Below are 22,373 nucleotides of genomic sequence, written 5' to 3'. Positions count from 1 at the left end.
TTTTGGTTCTTGTCTCGCTCTTACCGGGTAAGATTTTTAATCCTTACCATATTCATCCGATAAGGTAATGTGATTCTTATTATAACATCTTACTGTCATTTTTTCTTATTACAACAAATTAAATATTCTAGAGTAAAATATTTATTAAATAAATATGATATATTATTTTCGAGATAAATAAGTTGTTTGTAAAAAATGTAACATTTATTTTAATTTGTTCAAAATTATACATATCTTTAAAAGTTTTTTTTAAAGGAGATAAATTGTATCCTACTAATTTTATTAATATTGGTATATTAATAAATAGTTTAAAAGATTTTTAAATCATTTAATACATTTATTAAATAATATGTAAAATGTCTAAATAATAAAATATTAAAATTAAAAGTATAAAGTTGTAATAAAAATTAATATATGCTATAATAAAACCAGTTTAAAAGTACGATGTAATAATAAAAAAATGTCACATCAGTTATAATACATGTGGTTAACTTACATAAACAATGAGATGACATACAATCCTGTTATAATAAGTACATTTAAATTAAAGGTTACCTAATGCAGGTGAAAAAATTAAAGTATAGGGTTTTGTACAGACCAAACAACAAACCATAAGGACTAAAATTGTAATTTACTCGATATTTAAATATGTTTATCAAAAATTACTCATAAAAATGCAATGTAAGCAAACGTCTTGGATCTTTATAAATGAACACATTTTATAGAATACATCGGAGGCCAAACAAACCATGTCAAAACTAATAAGCTCGAAACTTTTCAACGATTAAGCTACTCGGAAATGTAGGCGTTTTACACAGCAAAAAACATACGAGCAACAACCCGTCCAGACATCTTAGAAGAATCATTCTTCCATTCGATTTTCCTCTGATTCCTGTTGAACCTTGACTTTGGCTTTGGCCGGTGTAGCGGTTGCATCTTTGGCCAATGAACCAAGGGTGGCACCAGGAGCAACCACCATGTGGAGTTGCTGGTCGTGTTCCTTCCTAGCCTCTCGTCGTTCTTTTGCAGCCTTGCCTTTCATCCTGCACCGTTAGCATAAACACCGTATCAGAAAAGGCAAAAAGAAAATCAGTAAACCAAAACCAACCAAACTCGGTACACCTCAAAGAGTTGACCCAAACAAAACGAGCCCAGTTCTTATGTATATCCCACTAGAGAACGGAGGTGGGGTCCGGGAGTGTTAGATGTACACAAACCTAACTTCTACCCCAAAAAGTAGAGCGGTTGTTTTGTTTCCATAAAAAGGAATGATTCAAAGATTCAAAAATTCAAAGTGAACGTGGGGTTCGAGAAAAAGACCTGTTCTTATGGTGCATCTCTCCCCTGCGGGATCTGACTTTGTCGATTGTCTTGATAGCCTTCAGTGTGTTCTCAGTGAGGTTTCTGTCATACCTCTCGGGCCTGTTACGCTTCCTCTCGAACTCAAATGTGGAGTCCTTGAAAAGTTTAATTCATTGGACGGTCAGAGTCATGCCAGTTTTCGTGAAAGAATAATGTAAAAAAAACGAGCCCTTGTAGCAAGTTTGTGTACCTGAGTCATGTCCTTGCCATGCAACCTTCTATAAGCTTTGGTCCATTTCACTTTCCGAGGATTCCTCTTCATTTTGAAGTTCTTGTGGCATTTTGACCGACAAAATCTAAATATCTGCCATTTCAAATATTTCATGTTATAATCTCAGGCAAGCTCGAGCCTACGTAACTCAGACTCAACAACTCATTGAGCCTAATGAGCCATGCTTGTTGAGCCAACTAAGTCCCTAAATGCAACATCTGCTGTTCTAGCCTTGTTGAGACATCTAATCATAACTTCATAAAATAATTAATATGAAATGTATACTTATACTGGTAGGACTCGAGCCTATAGAAGCCAACCCAAGCCAAGCATACTTTTCATGAGCTAAAAAACTCCGACTTGGCTTGTATGTCATACATTATATAATGGTAGCCATAAAATCTACAAAACATAAATTCAATATACCTTTGCGTCATTTCGCACAAACTGAATCCCATGTCCGGGATATATAGTAGAGGAACAAAACCAGCACTTCTCCAATCTCATTGCAAAATCTTACAATGAGCCCCAACTTTTCTGCATGAAAAAAAACATGAATTTATGTAAGGAATTCATATATAGCAAGGGAAACATATGGATAGAAATCCTCTCACAAGTTCTCCGATCGGTAATTCACTAATTTGTATATGCCCAAAAAAACGTTTTAACGCTATTATACATCACTGTTTCACAAAGACACCTATTTGTTATTTAGGCTTAATCTGAAAACCATGCTTGCACGACATGTGATGTACAAAATGTTGTATTCATTACTAAATATGTGACTAACGAATGGAAAGATGAAATAAATTTAAAAGCAGTTTAAATCAGACAGGCACATGTCCAGATGATAAACAAGAGCTTTAGAGTGCAACAACAGTTCAAACTTGGAAAGTATAAGTTTGTACGTAGAAGCCACATCCATTAAAGTGCATGAAAGTAGGAAGCATTGCATGCAATAAAAACTTTCACTTTACTATACATTGCAGGCATAAAAAGGTAAATAAACTTTGGAGTTTGGATAGGCACCACAAATCTTTATTTTGTTGTAACACATAGAAACCACCACATATGTTGCTGATAGGTTGTCAAAACATGGAGGAATGTGATAAAATTGATTTAGGACGCAAAGTTATTTTACAAATTGAAGATAGAATGGGGTCAGAAAAAATATATGCCATATACACGGCCAACAAGCAGTGGCAAGAAATCAAAACAAGGAAATAGATCATATATACATTAAGGCTACATTATATATCTCAAGGATTCATAACCTAATGTGTATACTTCATCATTTGTTCTACAACACTCCCTTCACGCGTACCGTTCATAACTGCTAGAGGTCAGAAAGAAAAGAAAAAACAAAAACCAAAAAGACCTAAAAAGGTAAAACTAAAGACCGTTAACTGAACTACTAAAGTAAACCAATTTGACAGGCATAAAAGAAAATAGTCTACGATTTGACTCGGTCACTTTATTCAGCTTCATGTTTGGTTATCACATTCGGTTTATACTCAAAACCCAACTAGAGAAATCTAAACCACAATTATTCCATAATGAATGTTTTAAATTTTTTATAAAATAAATTGACCTCATATTTTGTCAAATTATTGTAGCTTTACAAAAACATGTTCAAACAGGCAAACCTAAATATAAAATTGTTGCTGATGGGTCACTAAGGGTCTGTTTTTATTAGTCGCTTAATGAGCTTAATGGGACTCGCAGCTTATTCGGTCGGCTATACATGATTGTTTGGAAGTGGCTTAATGACATAGAAAGTGACTTATTCAGTAACCTTCTAAGGGGGAGCCTTGTGCTAAAAAAGGTAAGTTTTTTACAAACCTGCATCTCCCAACTAAAAAACATGCTCCTTCCATCTATGAAAAAACTCTAACAAACAAAAACTTCTCAAGCTATACAGAGAGATTAATCTACAAAGACAGATTTATCCATACAAGACTTAACGAAACACCAACCGAACAACCCCTAAGCCTATTAGAGAACATTTAGTATAAAACATTGCTTAAAAAATGTTAGAATTGTTTCGAGATCAGGGTTTAACAAATTGACTTTTATATGATATTTTGTATGTTTGATGCCTGAAGGCGGAAGTAAGTTTACTCTATCATATGTTAAAAAACCATAACCAAACAACCAAATCGAAACCATTGGCAACATCACAACTACATCATAAAAACACACCCACCAAACAACCAATCCCCCATCATCATCAACAAAAAGATAGTGGCACAGATATCAAAACAGTTAAAAACAATTTACATACTAATGCTCTACCGACCATATACACAAAAACAAATATGAACGAAGAGATGATTACCATGAGCTGATGTTTCGACATACTAATGTTCTACCGACCATATACACGAAAGGAGAACATCAAACCACTCTCGTTAAAGAAAAGTAATCATCTTCCATCCGAATAAGAAAATCGGGTCCCTAATTTCTAACTACATTCAAACAATATCAATTAAAAGTACCCTAATATGGAAGCTTTCTCCTAACAGATTGCTTATGAGTGTCTTCTGGATCATACTGTCAAATCAAACTAAGAACATGCGGTTGTTATAAATTCAATCTTCAATACATAAATCTGTAAGAACTAAATCATATTTCATATCATTATAAACAAGAGAAAATGCTAATTAAACAACAAACAGAACCGATTATAGAAACGAAGAGAATTGAAAGAACGATAATTCAGAGCAGAAAGTTTACCTTTGTTTAGGGCAAAGAATAAGACGCAGAGAGATTGGGGAAGAAGGGTTTTTGATCGGATATAAACCCTAGGAAAAACAGAATTCTCTTCTTCGATACGGATATGGGCCAGGCCCAATAAGTTAAATGAATATGTTATCTTGGGATTGGGCTTAGTTTTATGGGGCTTTTTAATAAATCAAAAAAAAATTATTAACCTGGATATCCAACCCGCTATACGAGTCGATTAATCCCAGAGCGACTAGCCGACCACATGCTTTGCAGATAGCCCGGAGTCACCGTATTTGAACCTCCGTGGCCACAAGGGGATTTTTATTCCTCATTGGATTTGAACCTGGTACTTCCAGTTACTTTTGACCTTTGGAGTCAAGCTCAAACCAATCAGGCACCACCCTTGTGGTTTTATTAATAACTAGTTAAATAAAGAAGATAGGATTCAACCGTTTGAGATAGAAGTTGAGAAGAAAAGCGTAAGAAGAAATTTGAACCTCTGATCACTTTTAATTTCAAACCAACCCATGAAAATTACGTTTTAGAAGAGAATTGATCTGATGTTTCTGATCAAAGTTTATCTAGTGAAACTCTTCAATTAGAATTAATCCAAGTAGGGGCGTTCATGGCTGGATTGATCGGGTTTTTAAGCATCCCTAGATCCAAAGATGGAGATCCATTCTCATCAAAATTCTCATTCTCACCGAAATCCAACCTATAGGTTCAAATGGTTTAAAAGTTGTTGAAAATACTTTTAAATGTTTTAAAAAACCCTAAATCATTTTATTTAAAATCATTTTTGTTATAACCGGATATAACTTGTTTGTTTTTCAAAGGAGTTAGGTGTGATTTTGAGAGTCTTTAAAAGGTGTCATCATTTTTGGGTAGTGATTGTCAAAAACCGGTCCTAAGATATCTCATAACCGGTTTCGGTTCCGTTCAAAAAAGTTGAGTGCGGTCAAGCTTTATTGTAACCGGTTATGGGCCCCCGGTCATTAAAAAATAATTTTTTTATTTTTATTTTTTTAATGTTATATATTTTTAATACATAATAAAATTTGTAATTGAGTCACTCAAATACACTTAAAAAAATGTGTTTTATTATAATTAAAATTACATGGTCTTACAAAATATAGCGAGAAACCAATAATTATGAACGTTGTTTTGCATTTTTTGCGAATCGAGAACTTGGTATGTAAATCCCGCAACCAATACACTTATATATAGTGTTTATAAAGCAAAAATATAAAAAAAGAACCAAAAAACGGCTACATTTTTTAAAAAAATAACTACATTTTTGAAAAATCGGGTCGGACCAGGCCGATCCATAACCGGTATCGGTCCCGATTCTGCAAAACACCCCAAATCCATAACTGGTCCTTACCGGTCCCGAACCAGGCTGGGCCGGGCCGGTTTAGCGATCACTACCTTTGGGTAGCCATCACTTGGTTTTTTTTCATGTAAGAACCTTTTACTTTAAATCATCTCATCTAGAGTTGTTTAATTAGTTGTATATACTTGTTTGAGTGGCTTCAAAACCGCTTTCTCGTCCGTTTGAAATTTTTCGTTTTCGTTTCGAGCCGCTTTGGGGGTTTTTTGATGTATCGTTTAGGTGTTTTATAGTGTGTTAAGAGTTATGGTGAAGTTTAATTGCCTATATTGTGATCCATGTTTATATGGTTCAGATTCACGTGTTCGGGTTTTGTTTCATCTTCGATTTCGGTCCTTTGAATTAAATATCGTTTATATCTTCGTATACTGTATCGAGATGAGTTTTCTTTCAACCATTCTTGAACTGAAATGCATGTATTATCAAATGGTTATTACATTGGTTTTATATCTGATTGGATGAATTATAGCTTAGCCTGTGAAATTTCATAGCAACAAAAAGAAAGAATGAAAAGATTAGACAATTTAGGATACTTTTCAATCGAAAGGATTTGAGATAAAAAAAAAATGAGGACGAAAAAAGAAAAAAAAAACCAGTATTTTATTTTATGTTCGTCCTGTGGGATCTGACAACAGTGGCGAGTTTACGTTTAATGCAGTTTATGTTTGAATATTTATGTTTATCTATTATGTATATCATTATGAGCAGTAGCTAACCCCACCCCTCCTTGGGTGTGGGTGTAAGCCAAGCCCGATAGTTCAAAATGTGACACTTGGGTGTTACCACTTTTTGCTAACTCTTTTGGTTTGGTCATTCGAGTTGAAGTTTTAACTCAACGCAGACAAGTTGATCACTTGTAAATGTTGATATTAGATCTTTGACCCAGAGATGGACGGATCCAAAATACGGCTTGAATGATGCGAGGAGGTTTGAAAAAAAATCTTCAATAATAGCATAGAGATATTGGTTTTTGCACAACCAAACTAAGGTTCAGATGTCGGTCGAGTTGGTGTGTCAAAGAGATATCGCATCTCTCCATACTAGCGGAACTAAGATCTGCGAGATCTACTTAGTACGGTTGGTAAACCGAAAGTTAGCATTTGTGGAAACTTTGTGAGAAAACCGTAATCACAACCCATACGACGTAGCTTCGAGAGAAGGAAGTCCAATGGGATTATTCTTTGACCGGTTTTATCAACCATTAAGTTATTACTATACTCTCGAGAAAAATTTACACACATACCCGCTTTTTATTAATTGTTATTTTTAAGATATCAGTATTCTACCCAAAAGAAATCATTTTTATAAACTTTAACTTTGCACTGGAAGTTCGCCAAAATCTCTGATTCTTAGTAGACCAGTCCCTATGGAAAACGATCTTTGGAACTTACTATTGTATTACTTGAAAAGGCGAACTCAATAGTGATGTGTACTTGCACCACTATTGTGCCACGGTTTACGTGCGTCATCTTTGCTATCAACTAACAAACTTGATTGTTTTACGCTCGTGCATTGTATCGATTGGCTCCGTCTAAATTGAAAGAGTTAATGACACAGTTAAATGGGTTACTTGACAAAAGGTTTTATCAGACATAACACATCTCTATGGGGTGCTCCAGTTTTATTTGTAAAGGAAAAGGATGGGCCGATGATAATGTGTATCGATTATCGGAAACTCAACAAACTTACTGTAAGAACAAATATCCACTTATATCGATGATTTGTTTGATCAATTGGTTGGTGCTAGTTATTTTTCAAAGAATAATTTACGGTTAGGTTACCATCAATTGAAGGTTAGAGAAGACGATGTATCCAAATAAGATTGAAATTTTTTATACTTACTAATTCCCACTTAATTATAACTCATGTTATTAATACTCTTTAGGAATCTAAAAAATAATTACCTCAATTGATCAATTCTTTATATATATATATATATATATATAGGTGGAGGTTCAAATAAAAACACCTCCATTTTACGAGAATGCAAGAACACCCTTATCACATATGATAATACGCGTGAGGGGACCCTGTGATGTGCGTACGATGTGTTCTACGACTTGGGTTGCACCAAAGGTTCTCTGCGTCTATGATTTATCATCACATGTGATGGTTTTGATGGATTATAGTATCACATCAACAACAATCTTATCACATCTGATAATACTTGTGAGGAGGCTTAGTGATGTACAAGCGACTTGGCCTGCAACCAAGACTGCATCGAAAATCGTCCGCGTCTCTGATTTAGTATCACATGTGTATCATATGTGATGGAATAATAATATCACATGTGATTGTCAATAGTAAAAAGATGTTCTTGTGTTATCGTAAAATGAAAGTGTTCTCGTTTTAACCCTTCCCCACACACACACACACACACACATACACACACACATATATATATATATATATATATATATAATTCATTTTATATTTGCATCTAATAATGATTTGGAAAAATGACTAGAGTTTTAAACATATGAACCCTACACCAACTAACACAGGGTCGCATGTTGGATGAGGCCGTGTTATCGATCTCTTTTATATTCAAGTTGTCCCTATGTTAATGGTTAACAATCAACGATCGAATCAGAACTATTGCATATATCATATTTCACGTGACTACTTTTAGCATTAGGATACAATCTCATATAACTTTGTGGTTCCTGAAAGCAGCCACAACGATTGAAACGATGAACCCTACACCAACCAATCTAGATTCGCTCATTAGGTAGGATTAGTTGTCAGCTCAAAATCTATTAAACTGATCCCCATGTAATATACGGTCAAAGATATCATGAATAGACCTCGTTTACATATTACTCAAAATGTATTTCGACCACTTGTTTTTTTTCACATATTAATTGTCTGGATATAAAAAGTGTTCATCGTTTTACTACTCGTGTTAAATTTCTATTATTTAATTAGTTATGTGACTGCGTGTGTCTTAGGGGCTGTTTGGCAATTGTTGAATGATTTGGTGCAACATGATTAAGTGGACATAATGATTAAGAGGCTCTCATGATATAGCGCAAAATGAAATATAATTGTTTGGTAATTGTGTACAATGAAATTAGGGCTCTTAATGGTTAAGAGAGATCCATGATACAAAATCATTCAGAGCGTTTAAGAACCATTAAGAGTCAGATTTTTTTTTATGCCAAACAAGATTCACCTCTTAACGGGTCAGAGGTTGCCTCTTAATGAAACTATTAAGAGGTAAACAAACAACCCCTTATAATGGAAAGTAACACATGTATCCGAAGAACTAAAATTTGTCAATGCAGTTACAAAAACAGTCATTTGAGTCTACTAATTTACCGATGCATGCATAAAGGTTGAAAGGGCAGATAGAATTTGGGAAGAAGGATCAAAACTGCGATGATCTGTAGGACATCATAACAGTGGTTAACTGTTGTTGGTTGTTGATCAAGGACGACTTTGATGACAATATCGTCAAAGGAAAACATTGTTCGTTGAGTTCACATATATATATATATATATATATATATATATATATAAAAGGTTGACAAATATTAGTATATGTATACTACATACAAATTTATTGCTTTGTCTGTCGTATATGGGAACATGTCTGCATAGTCTACATGGACTCAAAAATGCAAAATCTCCACTGACATTACTGTAAGTTTTAACAGTTTCTCTATTTTGCAGATTACAGTATTACTTATAATATTAAAAAATATTCAATACATGTTGATGAAGAGCATATGAATAGGTGACTATTCAATGCAACAATCACAAGGTTTTTCATTAAAAAAATCAAGGATACAAAATTTAAAAACAAGTGCAAAAGAAAGTAGGTGAAGGGTCATTTTTGTAATTTTGAAAAAGGGTCATTTTTGTAATTTTGAGAAAAAATATATGATCCAACCGATTTATTGAATGTTAACTTACGTTTCTTGAGTTCGAATGTCATGAAACGTTGAATATTATAAAACGGGTAAATGTACCAAAAAAGTAATTATCTCTTAAATAAAGCATTTGAGCCAACTGTAAGAGTATTTCATGGCATGTTTGTCAGCAACTTAACAAGACTAATAACTTATTCGGTCAGTTATATACGACTGTTTGATAGTGACTTAATGATATAGAAAGTGACTTATTCAGTAAGCTTATAGGGAAAGTTTTATGCAGAGAGCCAAAAGCAGAATAAGGCCGATAAGCAATTGAAGGTTTTCTTTGCGGCCCATTAAAACTATAAACTCTAAGGGACCAATTTTGATATTATATCATACTTTAGGGAAGTTCAGTGTAAATACTCTTTTTCGTTTCTTTCTCTATTATTTGTTTTCTGAATTTCACATTTGGCCTTAATAGTTGTATGTATTCAAAATTCTGCCACAAAATTTTCTTGAAAGTTGCGTGGCTGATTTCAACCGAGTCATTTAATGATCAAATGGGCCCAATTTATTTAATGTTCAAAAACGTACTCGATCAACGTGTGGGCCCAAATGGCCCAGCCCATTATAGCACTTGAGCCAACTCATTCATCATAAATACACTGTGTATTCTAATATCTATATTATATTACTCATAAATATTCGTAAAATAAAAAGTTAACAGAACCAGAGAGTTAGGGTCCGTTTACCAAATGCTTATTTGGATAAACGTTTACCAAGTCATATTACTTCATCGGATGAATATGACAAAGACCAATAATTTTACCCGGTAAGAACGAAGGCAAGGACCGAGAGTCTTACCCGCTAAGTGACAACAACTCTTACCATGGTTAGCGCTTACTGAGTAAGTTGTTACATATGATGTCGTTTTGGTTGGTAGACTAAAAAAAAATCTTACCAGATAAGTAAACGATAACATTAAATTTCACCGTTAAACACTTACGGTGGTAAGTGTTTAGGTTATATAATCGTTTTTTTATGTAAGTATAATATTTAATGTATTGATTAACATATGTTTTTTCAAAATGTGTTTGTTTCATATGTATCCGGTTCACAATACGAACTCTTTTACGTGTATCTTTTTATTTCAGAAACATTCCAAAAAAAAAAAGACAAATATATGTTAATTATTACGTTAAATTCTAGATTAAAAAAATCATATAAAACAATAAAATATCATTCTTAATTTTAATCAATGTTTTTGTAATCATATTTATATATTTATTATTATTATTATTATTTTATCATTATTATTATTATTATTATTTACCAAACATATTGTTAGATACGCACAATCAGATCAACCACACATTATTGAATGCAATATCTTAAAATCATTTTAATTAATTTAAATTTATTTAAATCCAAGTTGGAATGTTTGATTTATTTCATTTTATTTACTCATTATTAATTTCAAATATATATATATATATATAGAGAGAGAGAGAGGGGGGAGGTGAGTTATTATGTAACCTTTTACATTTGTACAACAAATACAACTCAATCTCAATCGTTCATTTAATTTGATGAAGATGTGATTTTAATAAAAGTTTTGATTGTTTTATAATATAAAGTATTGATCATAATTAATAAACTCTACTCATCTTAAAAAAATATTCAATCATAATAAATGAACTCCCACATTTCCATAAATATTTCAATTGATTGAGTTGCATTGGTTGTACAAATATGATGAGTTGCATTTGAAACATTCTCTCTCTCTCTCTCTTTCTCTCTCTCTCTCTATATATATATATTATTAATTACTGAGTTGAATATTCAACCTGCTACGCAAGCCGACTAATCCCCCGCTTTACGAGTTGTCCAGAGTCACCGCATTTGAATCTCCGTGGTCACAAGGAGATTTTTAATCCTCTTTGGATTAAATCTCGGACCTCCAAACACTTTTGATCTTTAGAGGCCAAGCTTAAAATGGGTTTTTTAAACAGTAAAAAGAAAAGCATTAATTAAATATTATATCTCGAATTTTGTAAAAAAATATAAAAAATTAGAGACCATGCTATAAAGAGGCTCATAAATGGGAAACCTTATTAACAAATTGTTTTTATGTTGCAATGTGAATATTGTCAGATATTTATTTACCTAAAAAAGAATATTTTTTGTCATTTCATTTCCTATTTTTAGAATAAATTCAACAAATTAATTGCTATATTTATTTTCATATTAAAATTTTAATCTATCTGTTTTGAACAAATTCAGATGTTTTTATAAATCACGACAGTCATCTTATAAAATTTAAAAGATGAAAAGTATTATTTTCAAGAAACCAAGGAAAAATATCACATGAATTATATTTTTAAATTTATTTAATAAAGATATTATAATATTCTTGAATAGATTTAGTAATAAAAACATGTAGAGATCATAAATTTTCAACATAGGAATAGGAAACATATAAAAAAGAATTAATGGGAAATCTCTTATGTATGCATGCTATACATAATCTATATATATATATATATATACACACACACATGGAGTTGAGTTCACGTGAGACCAAAGGTTTTTCGTGAGACCCGTAAAACCAATTTATGTTCATTGATCATCTTTATAAGCTAATGATTTAATGGTTTAAAATTGTACGGTGACAATTTTGTGATTATGAATATTCAGATTGTAGATCTAATCTAAGGGTTGAGAATTGATCTTACGAGTCTCACGAAAAACCCTTGTTCTCACATGATCCCAAGTATATATATATATATATATATATATATATACACATACATACATACATATACATATACATAATCTATGTGTGTGTGAAGAGATGAACGGAATTTTGTTTTGAAGTAGTGATATTATTTAACTATAAAAAACGAAGTTACTGTTTTTTTTAATAAAATTATTATTTGAATGTTGGTTAGTTTTTTGTATATAATATACGAGTCTTTAATCTCATTTATTTAAAAAACATAATAATTTTAAAAATTAAAAACTAAAAACCTAAAAGAATGATACAAATGAGGTCTGAACCCGTGTTTAAAAAGAGAGAAAAAACCATGCAAACCAACTCTATAAATAAAAACTTGTGTTATTATTATCATTTCAAGAAAAACATATGGTTTACATCAAACAAAATAATATACTGACATCTTTCATGACCCTTAATTTTTTTTTGATGAACCTGGATATCCAACCCGCTATGCGAACCGACTAATCCTAAGACGACCACTTGCTTTGCAGATAGCCCGGAGTCACCACATTTGAACCTCCATGGCCACAAACGAATTCTTATTCCTCCTTTGATTTGAATCTGAAACCTCCTGCTACTTTTAACTTTTGAAGCTAAATTCAAACCAATCATACACCCACCCTTATGGTTAAATTTTTTACATTATAACATAAGAACAAAATAATGGGTCACCATCTATACTGTAGTGGGTCAACCCATGTGTCTCTTATGTTTATATAATATATATATATATATATATATATAATTGTGCATTAAGTTATTGATTTTATGATTAATTTATGTGATGAACATAAGTCATAAATTTGGCACATAGATAGAGCAAAATTATATTATCTTTGGGTGGTATTGATGAAGGTTCCTTTGTTAGCCATAAAAAGGGTGATCCAACACCATTTATAAGATATGGTCCATATATATATATATAAACCCCTAATTTTAATTTAATGTCCCATGCACCACCATTCATTATGCCTTGAGATCCCAAATTATCACCATATTCTTAGGACAATCAAAAATTTGAAATTTTAAGAGGGAAATCAAAATGTTTTGCAAATCAAATCCAATAAACTCAGTTATCAAATCACAGCTTTCTTCACTGATATCATAAAAATTGACGTATAATCAGTTTCGAAAACCCATTTGATTGTTGATCCTAATGAGTTGACTCGGCATATTATGGATTATTAGAAGCCAGAGTTGAGTTAAATGGATTTTGCTACACGGACATTGACATCATATACTAAATGTAATCAAAGTTAATAAAACAAACACAGATATTGTAATTAAAGATCAGTATTCATGAATCTTTTAACGTTATTACTTCTTACTGCGAGTCACATCGCTAAAGGGGACTTTCTTGATTTAAAGATGGATTTAAATACCGTGAATTTAATCGATCAAAAACCAGATAACAGATAAATATAAGATGCCCACTTAATATTATTTTTTGTCTTTTTATGAAAAGGAAAAAAAGCCCTATTCTAAGCTAGAATAGGACCATATGACATAGTCTATGGTCCTTATGGTCTATGCTAACCCTTCCATCATCCTATTCCTAAATGTTGGCTTTTTTGGGAGAATCATATTTGAATGCAAAAAAGGTATGTTATTTTAGTAATGGTAACAATGGAATGTATTTCTATTCTTAGAAATATATTTTAAAGATATGTATTTAAATGTTTTTTTTGTCAAATATGTATTTGGACAAATTGCATGAAAAAGTAACGTATTTTAACTTGATTTATATTTTGAGTAACGTTTTTTTCAAAACATCCATTTTGATACCTAAGATGTAAAATTTTAAACATTTAAGTACTCGGGTAATCAGTTGAAGACTAATTAAGATTAAAAAAAATACAACCACAAGGGTGGTGTATGATTAGTTTGAGTTTGACTCTAAAGATCAAAAGTACCAGGAGGTCCCAAGTTCAAATCCAAGGAGGAATAAAAATCCTCTTGTGGCCACGGAGGTTCAAATGCGGTGACTCCGGGCTATTTGCAAAGCAGGTGGTCGCACTGGGATTAGTCGGCTCGCATAGCGGATTGGATATCCAGATTAATAAAAAAAATACTTATTTTAGATTAAAAAAATTCATGTCATTAACCACGTCAGCAAATAATACGGAGTTGGTACCATATCACTCGTCAAATCAGCATGATAACCGGTTAATGCTTCAACCGGTTACCCGGGTGCTAAAGGGGGACTTTCTTGGTTTAAAAATGTATATAAAGATGGACTTAAATACCGGGAATTTAATCGATCAAAAACCAATTGTCTTTTTATGAAAAGGAAAAAAAAGAAAAAAAAAATTCCGTATTCTAAGCTACAATAGGACCATATGACATAGTCTATGGTCCTTATGATCAAAATGGAAATTTTGATAATAAAAATCAAATTAAAGTACATTACTTTTTCATGCAATTTGTTTTATGTATATAAATGTTTATAATTTAAAAAAATGTAGTTAAATAAATGTTTAATTTGATAATTGTATATTTTTTTTAAAACACATCAAGTTTCAACGCTATAAATGGATATTAAAGCCTCAAGTGGTAGATATAAATAGACTTTTAAAAGATAGGTTTCCAAAAATAGGAAATTGACAAAAATACGTTTTATTTTTTTGTATTTTTCCGATAAAATAATATTGGAAATTAAAATAAATATGTGATTTAAATTTAAGATTTATTTACTATTAAAATACATTTTTTCTCTTTTCTTTTGCTCTAATGATTGTGCATGCACCTAAAAATACATATTATTAGTAAGGGCCCCTTTACTAAATACTTATCTGATAAGTGTGGATCGAGTAATTTTCCTTATCTGATGCATATGACAAAGGCTGAAAATCTTACTCGGTAAGAGCGATGATAGAGAGTCTTACCCGGTAAGTGATGGTGATGACTCTTACCCGGGTAAACGTTTACCGGGTAAATTGTTGCATACGATACTGTTTTAATATACTACAATCTTATCTGGTAAAGTAGATTATAATATTGACTCCTACCGATAAACGCTTACCGAATAAGTATTTGAGTAAACGGCCCCTAAGTTAATAAGTCCAGTAAATTCAATGTTTTCGGGCTAAAATGTTTAAACGTATCATTTAAAAAAAACAAGCCAACACACACACATTATTTATATATATATATATATATATATATATAATTTCATAAGATTAAACAATAAAATTGACGAATGAGGGCGGTTTGCACGGTTTGTACAAATTGAGTGGTTTGCATTTGATCGCTCACACACACACACACACACACACACACACACACACACACACACATATATATATATATATATATATATATATATATATATATAACAATGTCAACTTGTCTTTTGTACTCTCAAAGCATGGTAATACGCATATTAACACATATCATACTGCGGTAAACGCATAGATATATACATAATATTATGTATTAGGTTGTTCTGTATGAAGTAGGGCACCTCATACATTGATTTGATATAAATACAATGCAAAGGCCTCTCGACATGTACATTTTCTAAATGAAGTAAACTTTTATCCCATTCCGTACCAATATTTGCCTTGGTCTGTGTTTTTAAACACAGACTAAGACTGTTATATTTATACATAACACTGCTGTCATATCAAAATAAGTTTTATCATGCTAAAGTAGTTTAAAACATGTAAAAATACCATTTAATTCATGAAAACATATATAGACATGATTTGATTTTATAAGTCCCATCAAATTCACTTGGCCAAGTAGGATTTTTTGGACTCACTAAACAAGTACCTACACACATGTAACATGCAATTCAAGTGTCTAAGCAGGCTACTGAACATTGACATCAACTTGTACCTTGTAAGTATACTGGTATGAACCACATGATGGTCAATACAGGGATAACATGAATAAATATCGGTTTTAACTAATACACCGTGCCTTTTTTTTTTATTAACATGGATATCCAACCCGCTATGCGAGCCGACTAATCTCAGGATGACCACCTGCTTTTGTAGAAAAGTCCGGAGTCACCGCATTTGAATCTTTGTGGCCACAAAGGGATTTTTATTCCTTCTTGGATTTGAACCTGAGACTTTCTGATACTTTTGACCTTTGGAGTCAAGCTCAAACCAATCAGACACCACCCTTGGTGGTTAAACCGTGCCTTAATCATTCTTTCATTACACAAAACAACATGCATGTTGCTTGTATAATCGATTCTACGGTTTTAAAGCTTCACATTCAATCATAAAATCAATGTTTGTCCATTCCATAGCATGTTGTGCTATTAAATCAACCTCGATACAAAATTTTAGCTGAAACTTGTTGATTCCTACTAGTTACACGGCTGCTACTTCTACTTCTACCTCGTTCTTTCTTCACAAGCACGCCAAAAGCTCGACATCTCTTGTTGATTCTTGCTAGAACTCGAGGACGAATGAACACGAGATTGACTACTGCTTTCTATGATATTGATCAAGATACAAGAATCACAATCCCTCTCAACCTCGAAGCTTAAGCTTCAGTGCTGAGATCGAGATATATCACGCTGTATTTTACCTGCAATTTTTCTAATATTTATTTATTAATTTAATCTTTATAAATGAGTTTTTATTATTAAATTAAAAAATTTAGAAAATATAAAGTTGGAATTTGTTTTAACCAACTTTTTTTTAAACCTGGATATCCAACCTATTATGCAAACCGACTAATCCCAGGACAACTACTTGCTTTGCAGATAGCCCGAAGTCACCGCATTTGAACCTCCGTGGCCATAAGGAGATTTTTATTCCTCCTTGAATTTGAACCTGTAACCTTCTAATACTTTTAACCTTTAAAACTAAGCTCAAACCAATCAGATACCCTTTTTGTTTTTAACTAACTTTTATGTCAAACCATAGCACTATGTAATGTCACCCTTAAAAAGCATAGTTTATAGATTATACCCTCTCTCTTATGTCCATACATTTTCAGTAGGTACTACTTCTCTTTCTATTTTCAAATTCCCTTTTCACATACCCTCTATTTGTGTGCTTCATTATTACTATTTTTATGGGTTTCCTTCCCTCTCCTCGGTCGGTTTCTGATTGCTACCCCCCTTCTCTCTCTCTCTCTACACTTCTCTTTCTCTCTCTATATCTATATCTATATCTATATCTATATGTATATATACACACACATACATATCTACCTCTCAGTATGCCCTATATATAAACTCATCTCACACCAAACACTTCTAACACTTGTGGCAACATTTAGACTTCATAAACCCAACACCCTTTGCTCTCCAGATCTCTCTAAAAGCTTGTTTTTTCAGTTCGGGTCGGATTATTCGTTTCAAGATTTTCTTGATTACCCGTTTCAAGATTTTCTTGATCACAATGGTGGAGGCTCCCAACTCGGGGACTGCATTCTCGGACCCATTTGCCAAAGGAACCGGGTTGACCGAACCCGACGCGAAAAGGATGAAGAGGAACGCGGATGATGATGGTGGTAATAGTACTAGCAATAATAACAGCAAGCATCCGGTTTACAGAGGGGTTCGGAAACGGGCATGGGGGAAATGGGTATCCGAGATCCGAGAACCCAAGAAGAAATCTCGGATCTGGCTTGGGACCTTCTCCAACCCGGAGATGGCGGCACGTGCGCACGACGTCGCTGCACTGTCCATCAAAGGGAAGACGGCCATCCTTAATTTCCCCGAACTAGCGGATCTTTTGCCCCGACCCGAATCATGTTCGCCACGCGACATCCAAGCCGCTGCGACCAAAGCCGCTTCCATGGAGCAGCTCAACCCGACAACCATCGCAACAACAACAACAACCACCGCAACGCCTCCGTCAACACCCTCCACGTCATCATCATCTTCTTACTCAGTGGGTTCCACGTTGACATCCTCGTCATCAACGGCGTCGTTGGTGACATCGGAGGAGGTGTCCACTGGCACGCCGCCGGCGGAGGAACTGAGCGAGATAGTAGAACTACCTAGTTTGGGAACGAGTTACGACTCGGCCGAGTCGAGGGATGATTTCGTGTTTGTGGACTCGGTTTGGGATTACTACTCATCGCCACCGTGGCCGGAGGATTATGATGACGTTGGATATTTCGGCGGAGATCCGCCGTCTTCTTCCGGGAGTCTTCTTTCCTCTAGTGGCTTTTTCTTTGATACCTTATTATGGCAAAATTAATAATAATAACAATAATAAAAAAATCTAAAATCATGGTTTTGTGTGTGTTTTTTAATCCTTCAATTGGGATTTTGTTTGGGTATTAATTTCTTTTTTGTTGCAATATAATACTTTCCTACTTTTATCTCAAGTTTTTATCATTTTTAACGATAAAAATACTGAGTTTGTTTGATCTGATTCTAAAAAAATATTGAATTTGTTTGGTTTGATTTCGATTACCAGAGACCCCATCATCTTTTATTTCATAATATGCGATTCAAAGCTAAGATTTTATGCTTTTATCTTTTATAACGGACCCTATTCCAAAAATTATATACCATTAATCTCTCACCTTTGTGTTATTCTGTATAATTAAAACCAACTTGTTTTCATGAGACCTAAAATAACATCGAACCTTTACAGTAAAAACACTATGAATGTAAAAACACCTAACCTTCACAGCAACATATTATAAATTTACAACATTTTACTGTAAATATCTGATATTATTTATGTTGTCTTACGAAAACAGGTTCGTCTTCTGGTCTATATATATTTTATTAAAAAAATAACAATCCTTCCAAAAAAGGATTGCTTTTTTGTTTCCTTTTGAAAAGTGGAAAAATCTTGATGCCTTTTTTGGCACATGGCTAAGGAGCCATATATTTTCAACTCCATTGTCGCTAGTAATTCCAAAAACAAATCAAGGTTTTTATTTTGTTTTAAAAATACAAAAAAACAATAAGAATAATTAATATTTAATCAATAATTAATCACTAAAAGGTAACAAATGATTAAATGTTTAAATACTCAAAAAGATAAGTCATTTATTTAATATTTTTTTAAAATTAAATATAACATCATTAACAATTTGGCTTATTAATTAAGACATTGCTAATTGTTTTAAAATATACTTAAACATATTAGTAACTCATAACAAGTTATGGTAGCCATTGGTGAGTCAACTCAATGAGTTGCAATGAAATGTTATAATAGTTGAAAGTCAAAAATTTATTCTTTTCTATTGGCACCAAAAAGTCAAACTCTATTAATTTTATCACTAGATTATAACAAGTGGTTTTAATGGTAGGTGAATTATTTTATTTATTATTTATCACGTTTTTTTTTTTTAAAGTCAACGATATATAATGACTTAATGTCATATAAAATGTCATAAAAATCTCATGACATCATACCGGGATACTTGAACAGTATTTTTAGGCTTGTATACTGCCTACAATTACCATACCTGCACCTCATTACTTGTAGTTAATCTTGGAACGCTTGTATTGCACATATACGATGTGGGAATGCCAAAACACGCCAAAGAACTCACACGACCATGCCATACTCTTCACAACACTCAAACAGGCTGGCTTAGACCTCGTATGGTTGTGTCGAACACTTTATCAAATCTCACACGACCATTAAACATCATATGCATGCGACTGTGCCAAATGCTAGGAAAAACGTTGCAAGACCTGATAGGTTGTGTCTAGTTTTAGGTTTTCGGTTCAACTACTTTACCATTTTGGCATAAACACTTAAATTCAAGCCTGAATTACTTTGTTCATTGGCATGCTTGGACAACCACAATTTATACCAACATGCTTTGATTCGTTCATATAGACATTGATCACGATTCTTCGCGTATTTGTCGTTTTCTTGTTCAGTTCATGGTCTTAACATCTCGTGTTTGTGCCATTCGATGTTTTAAACATCTCTATGATATTGTAGGTTATTGATCGCGTACTACAACAGACGTTAAGTCAAATTCTTATATTGGTTTTTACTGAATCTTTCTTGCAATTCCCTTCACTTTCATTACTTATCTTTTTGCCAACACCACACCTTTTTCTGAATTTCTTTTGGAGACAACTTGGAAACAACAATATCTTCTTTTTGTTGCTGGAAACCGTTCGGTTTCTCTTGTCACTACAACAAGATTCGGTTAACCACAAGGGTGGTACCTGATTGGTTTGAGCTTGGCTCCAAAGATCAAAAGTACCTGGAGGTCCCAGGTTCAAATCCACAGAGGAAAAAAAATTCTCTTGTGGCCACGGAGGTTCAAATACGGTGACTCCGGGCTATCTGCAAAGCAGGTGGTCGTCTTGAGATTCGGCTTGCATAGCAGGGTTAATAAAAAAAAACAAGATTCGGTTTATAGAATGCAAAAAATGTATATGTCCTAATGGACTGTTTTATAATAGGAGTTAAGTTCAAAGATTTAAACAATGATGTGTCATATATAAAAGTGTTACAATAAATTTATAGGATGTTCTTGGGTAGCTTAACCATTTTTTATGACATCTTTATACAATACTATTTGAAACAATGTCTTATAAATACAATTTTCCTGTAACAAGATTTGTTTGTAGAAGATTCTCCAAATTGTGCTATAAAAACCATACAACATTTTATTTTAAAAGCATTCAAAAAAAACTTGTTAAGACGCTAAAAGAGTTCTATAAATTCAGGGACGGACCCAAGTGGTTCAAGTGGTGGCACGTGCCACTGTTTCGTTCCTCCGTTGTAGTGTAAAAAGTTATAGGGTCGTAAAAAGTGTCATCGTATCAATTTGTTGTGTGCCACCGTATATATTTTGAAACTATAATAAGGACACAAGTTTCCCTTGGTAGAGTTGGTTGCAGGGCTTTTCTTCCACCCTAGACCCGAGTTCAAATCCAATTAGTGTCACTTTCTTAGTTTTTAGCTTTTAATTTCAGATTTATTATGTTTCTGAAAAATTTGCAATAGAAAACTTGAACATATTGACCTCACATATGAAAAACAATGAACTAACCAACAGACTAGTGATGGTTTCGTGAAAAAATATCCATATATTTGTTTCTTATAGTCAAATGATGTCACCGTTTGATAAAGTTACTGTATCATGTTTATATAAGATACACGATTGTTTGGTACTATAAACTTAAGTTTTATAAAGTAGTCTATTATGACACTTTTTACGCTCTATAAACCTAATTTTCTTATACAGTGTGCACAATTCTTCTCATTCCCGATTTAACCCAACTCTTTGGTTGTTGGTCAAAACAACCCCTTGTACTCCATCTTTTAGTTTCTGACACATCTAGTCCTTGTTCATTACTCGTTTCTAAATTTTTTAGTGTCTGAATCATGCATGTAATTCATAACATATAATATACGACAATAAAAGGTGGAAAGAATATACTAATTTATATATGATACCGATGGTCTTGAATATAGCATAATCATATAAAAGACGTCACTAATGCGACAAATTTCGTTGCAAATCTTTCAATGGTCGTGTGTAATGGAGATGGTACTTTATCGCTCTGAAAATTAACTTTCATGACGATGAATTCTCACCTTAAACCTTTTCAACGGACAACGACATCTTTAATTTTGTTATCATTTATAGCATAAACTTTCAAGATAATATCTGGAAGCTTTTCAACCGTAGAACATCTCATCTTCGTTCCATCTACGTTAAATTACAGTTCATAATCACTTTCAACGTAAATACAAAAGAGAATATATACTGATTATCTAACCATATATACATACAAAAGAACATACTTTCTATTAATTCTGTAAGATCCAAACCGCTCAAACATTCTATCCAGATCCATTTCTTAACAAAGTTTTCGTGTTGTTGATGTTTCTTCCCCTCTGCTGCCTTGGAAATAGAACAATTCCTTCTGTCGTGTATGCTCGATTAATGTAGCCTCAGGTGAAGGAGGCATGGCCCCTACTCCTTTACGATCATTTATAGAACTTCTTTATCGATTTTTGTCCTGCATACAGACAACTATACATGACATACTCATACCATATGGAACATCTTACTTTTCAACATGATGTATTATATATATATATATATATATATATATATATTAGAAGGGTATTC

The 22,373-nt window shown here is 32.9% G+C and overlaps 2 protein-coding genes across 2 annotated transcripts; one reads left to right on the top strand and one right to left on the bottom strand.

The window, feature by feature from the left end:
• Positions 1-666: 666 nt before the first annotated feature.
• Positions 667-4,348, bottom strand: LOC112517449 (probable ribosome biogenesis protein RLP24). The gene is made up of 5 exons (XM_025124883.1): positions 4,310-4,348; positions 2,000-2,110; positions 1,553-1,666; positions 1,321-1,457; positions 667-1,043 (listed from the first exon to the last, which is right to left on the bottom strand). Exons 2-5 carry the CDS (start codon positions 2,078-2,080, stop codon positions 863-865), a joined length of 513 nt encoding a protein of 170 aa, XP_024980651.1. The 5' UTR covers positions 2,081-2,110; positions 4,310-4,348; the 3' UTR covers positions 667-862.
• Positions 4,349-17,562: 13,214 nt separating this feature from the next.
• LOC112517164 (ethylene-responsive transcription factor TINY-like) lies at positions 17,563-18,532 on the top strand. Its single transcript, XM_025124514.1, has one exon. The coding sequence runs from the start codon at positions 17,696-17,698 to the stop codon at positions 18,500-18,502; it is 807 nt and encodes a 268-aa protein (XP_024980282.1). The 5' UTR covers positions 17,563-17,695; the 3' UTR covers positions 18,503-18,532.
• Positions 18,533-22,373: the final 3,841 nt, after the last annotated feature.

Source organism: Cynara cardunculus (genome assembly GCF_001531365.2).
Source record: "Cynara cardunculus var. scolymus isolate 2C chromosome LG 8, CcrdV1, whole genome shotgun sequence".
Lineage (NCBI taxonomy): Eukaryota > Viridiplantae > Streptophyta > Magnoliopsida > Asterales > Asteraceae > Cynara > Cynara cardunculus.
This window is presented reverse-complemented; position numbering and strand designations above follow the sequence as displayed.

Bases quoted from the DNA above. Each gene is read 5' to 3' on its own strand.
- LOC112517449 (XM_025124883.1), bottom strand. From the start codon at position 2,080: ATGAGATTGGAGAAGTGCTGGTTTTGTTCCTCTACTATATATCCCGGA. The intron at 1,667-1,999 runs GTATATTGAATT...TTGAAATGGCAG, and splicing joins TTGTGCGAAATGACGCAAAG to ATATTTAGATTTTGTCGGTC. The intron at 1,044-1,320 runs GTCTTTTTCTCG...CTAACGGTGCAG, and splicing joins GAGATGCACCATAAGAACAG to GATGAAAGGCAAGGCTGCAA.
- LOC112517164 (XM_025124514.1), top strand. From the start codon at position 17,696: ATGGTGGAGGCTCCCAACTCGGGGACTGCATTCTCGGACCCATTTGCC.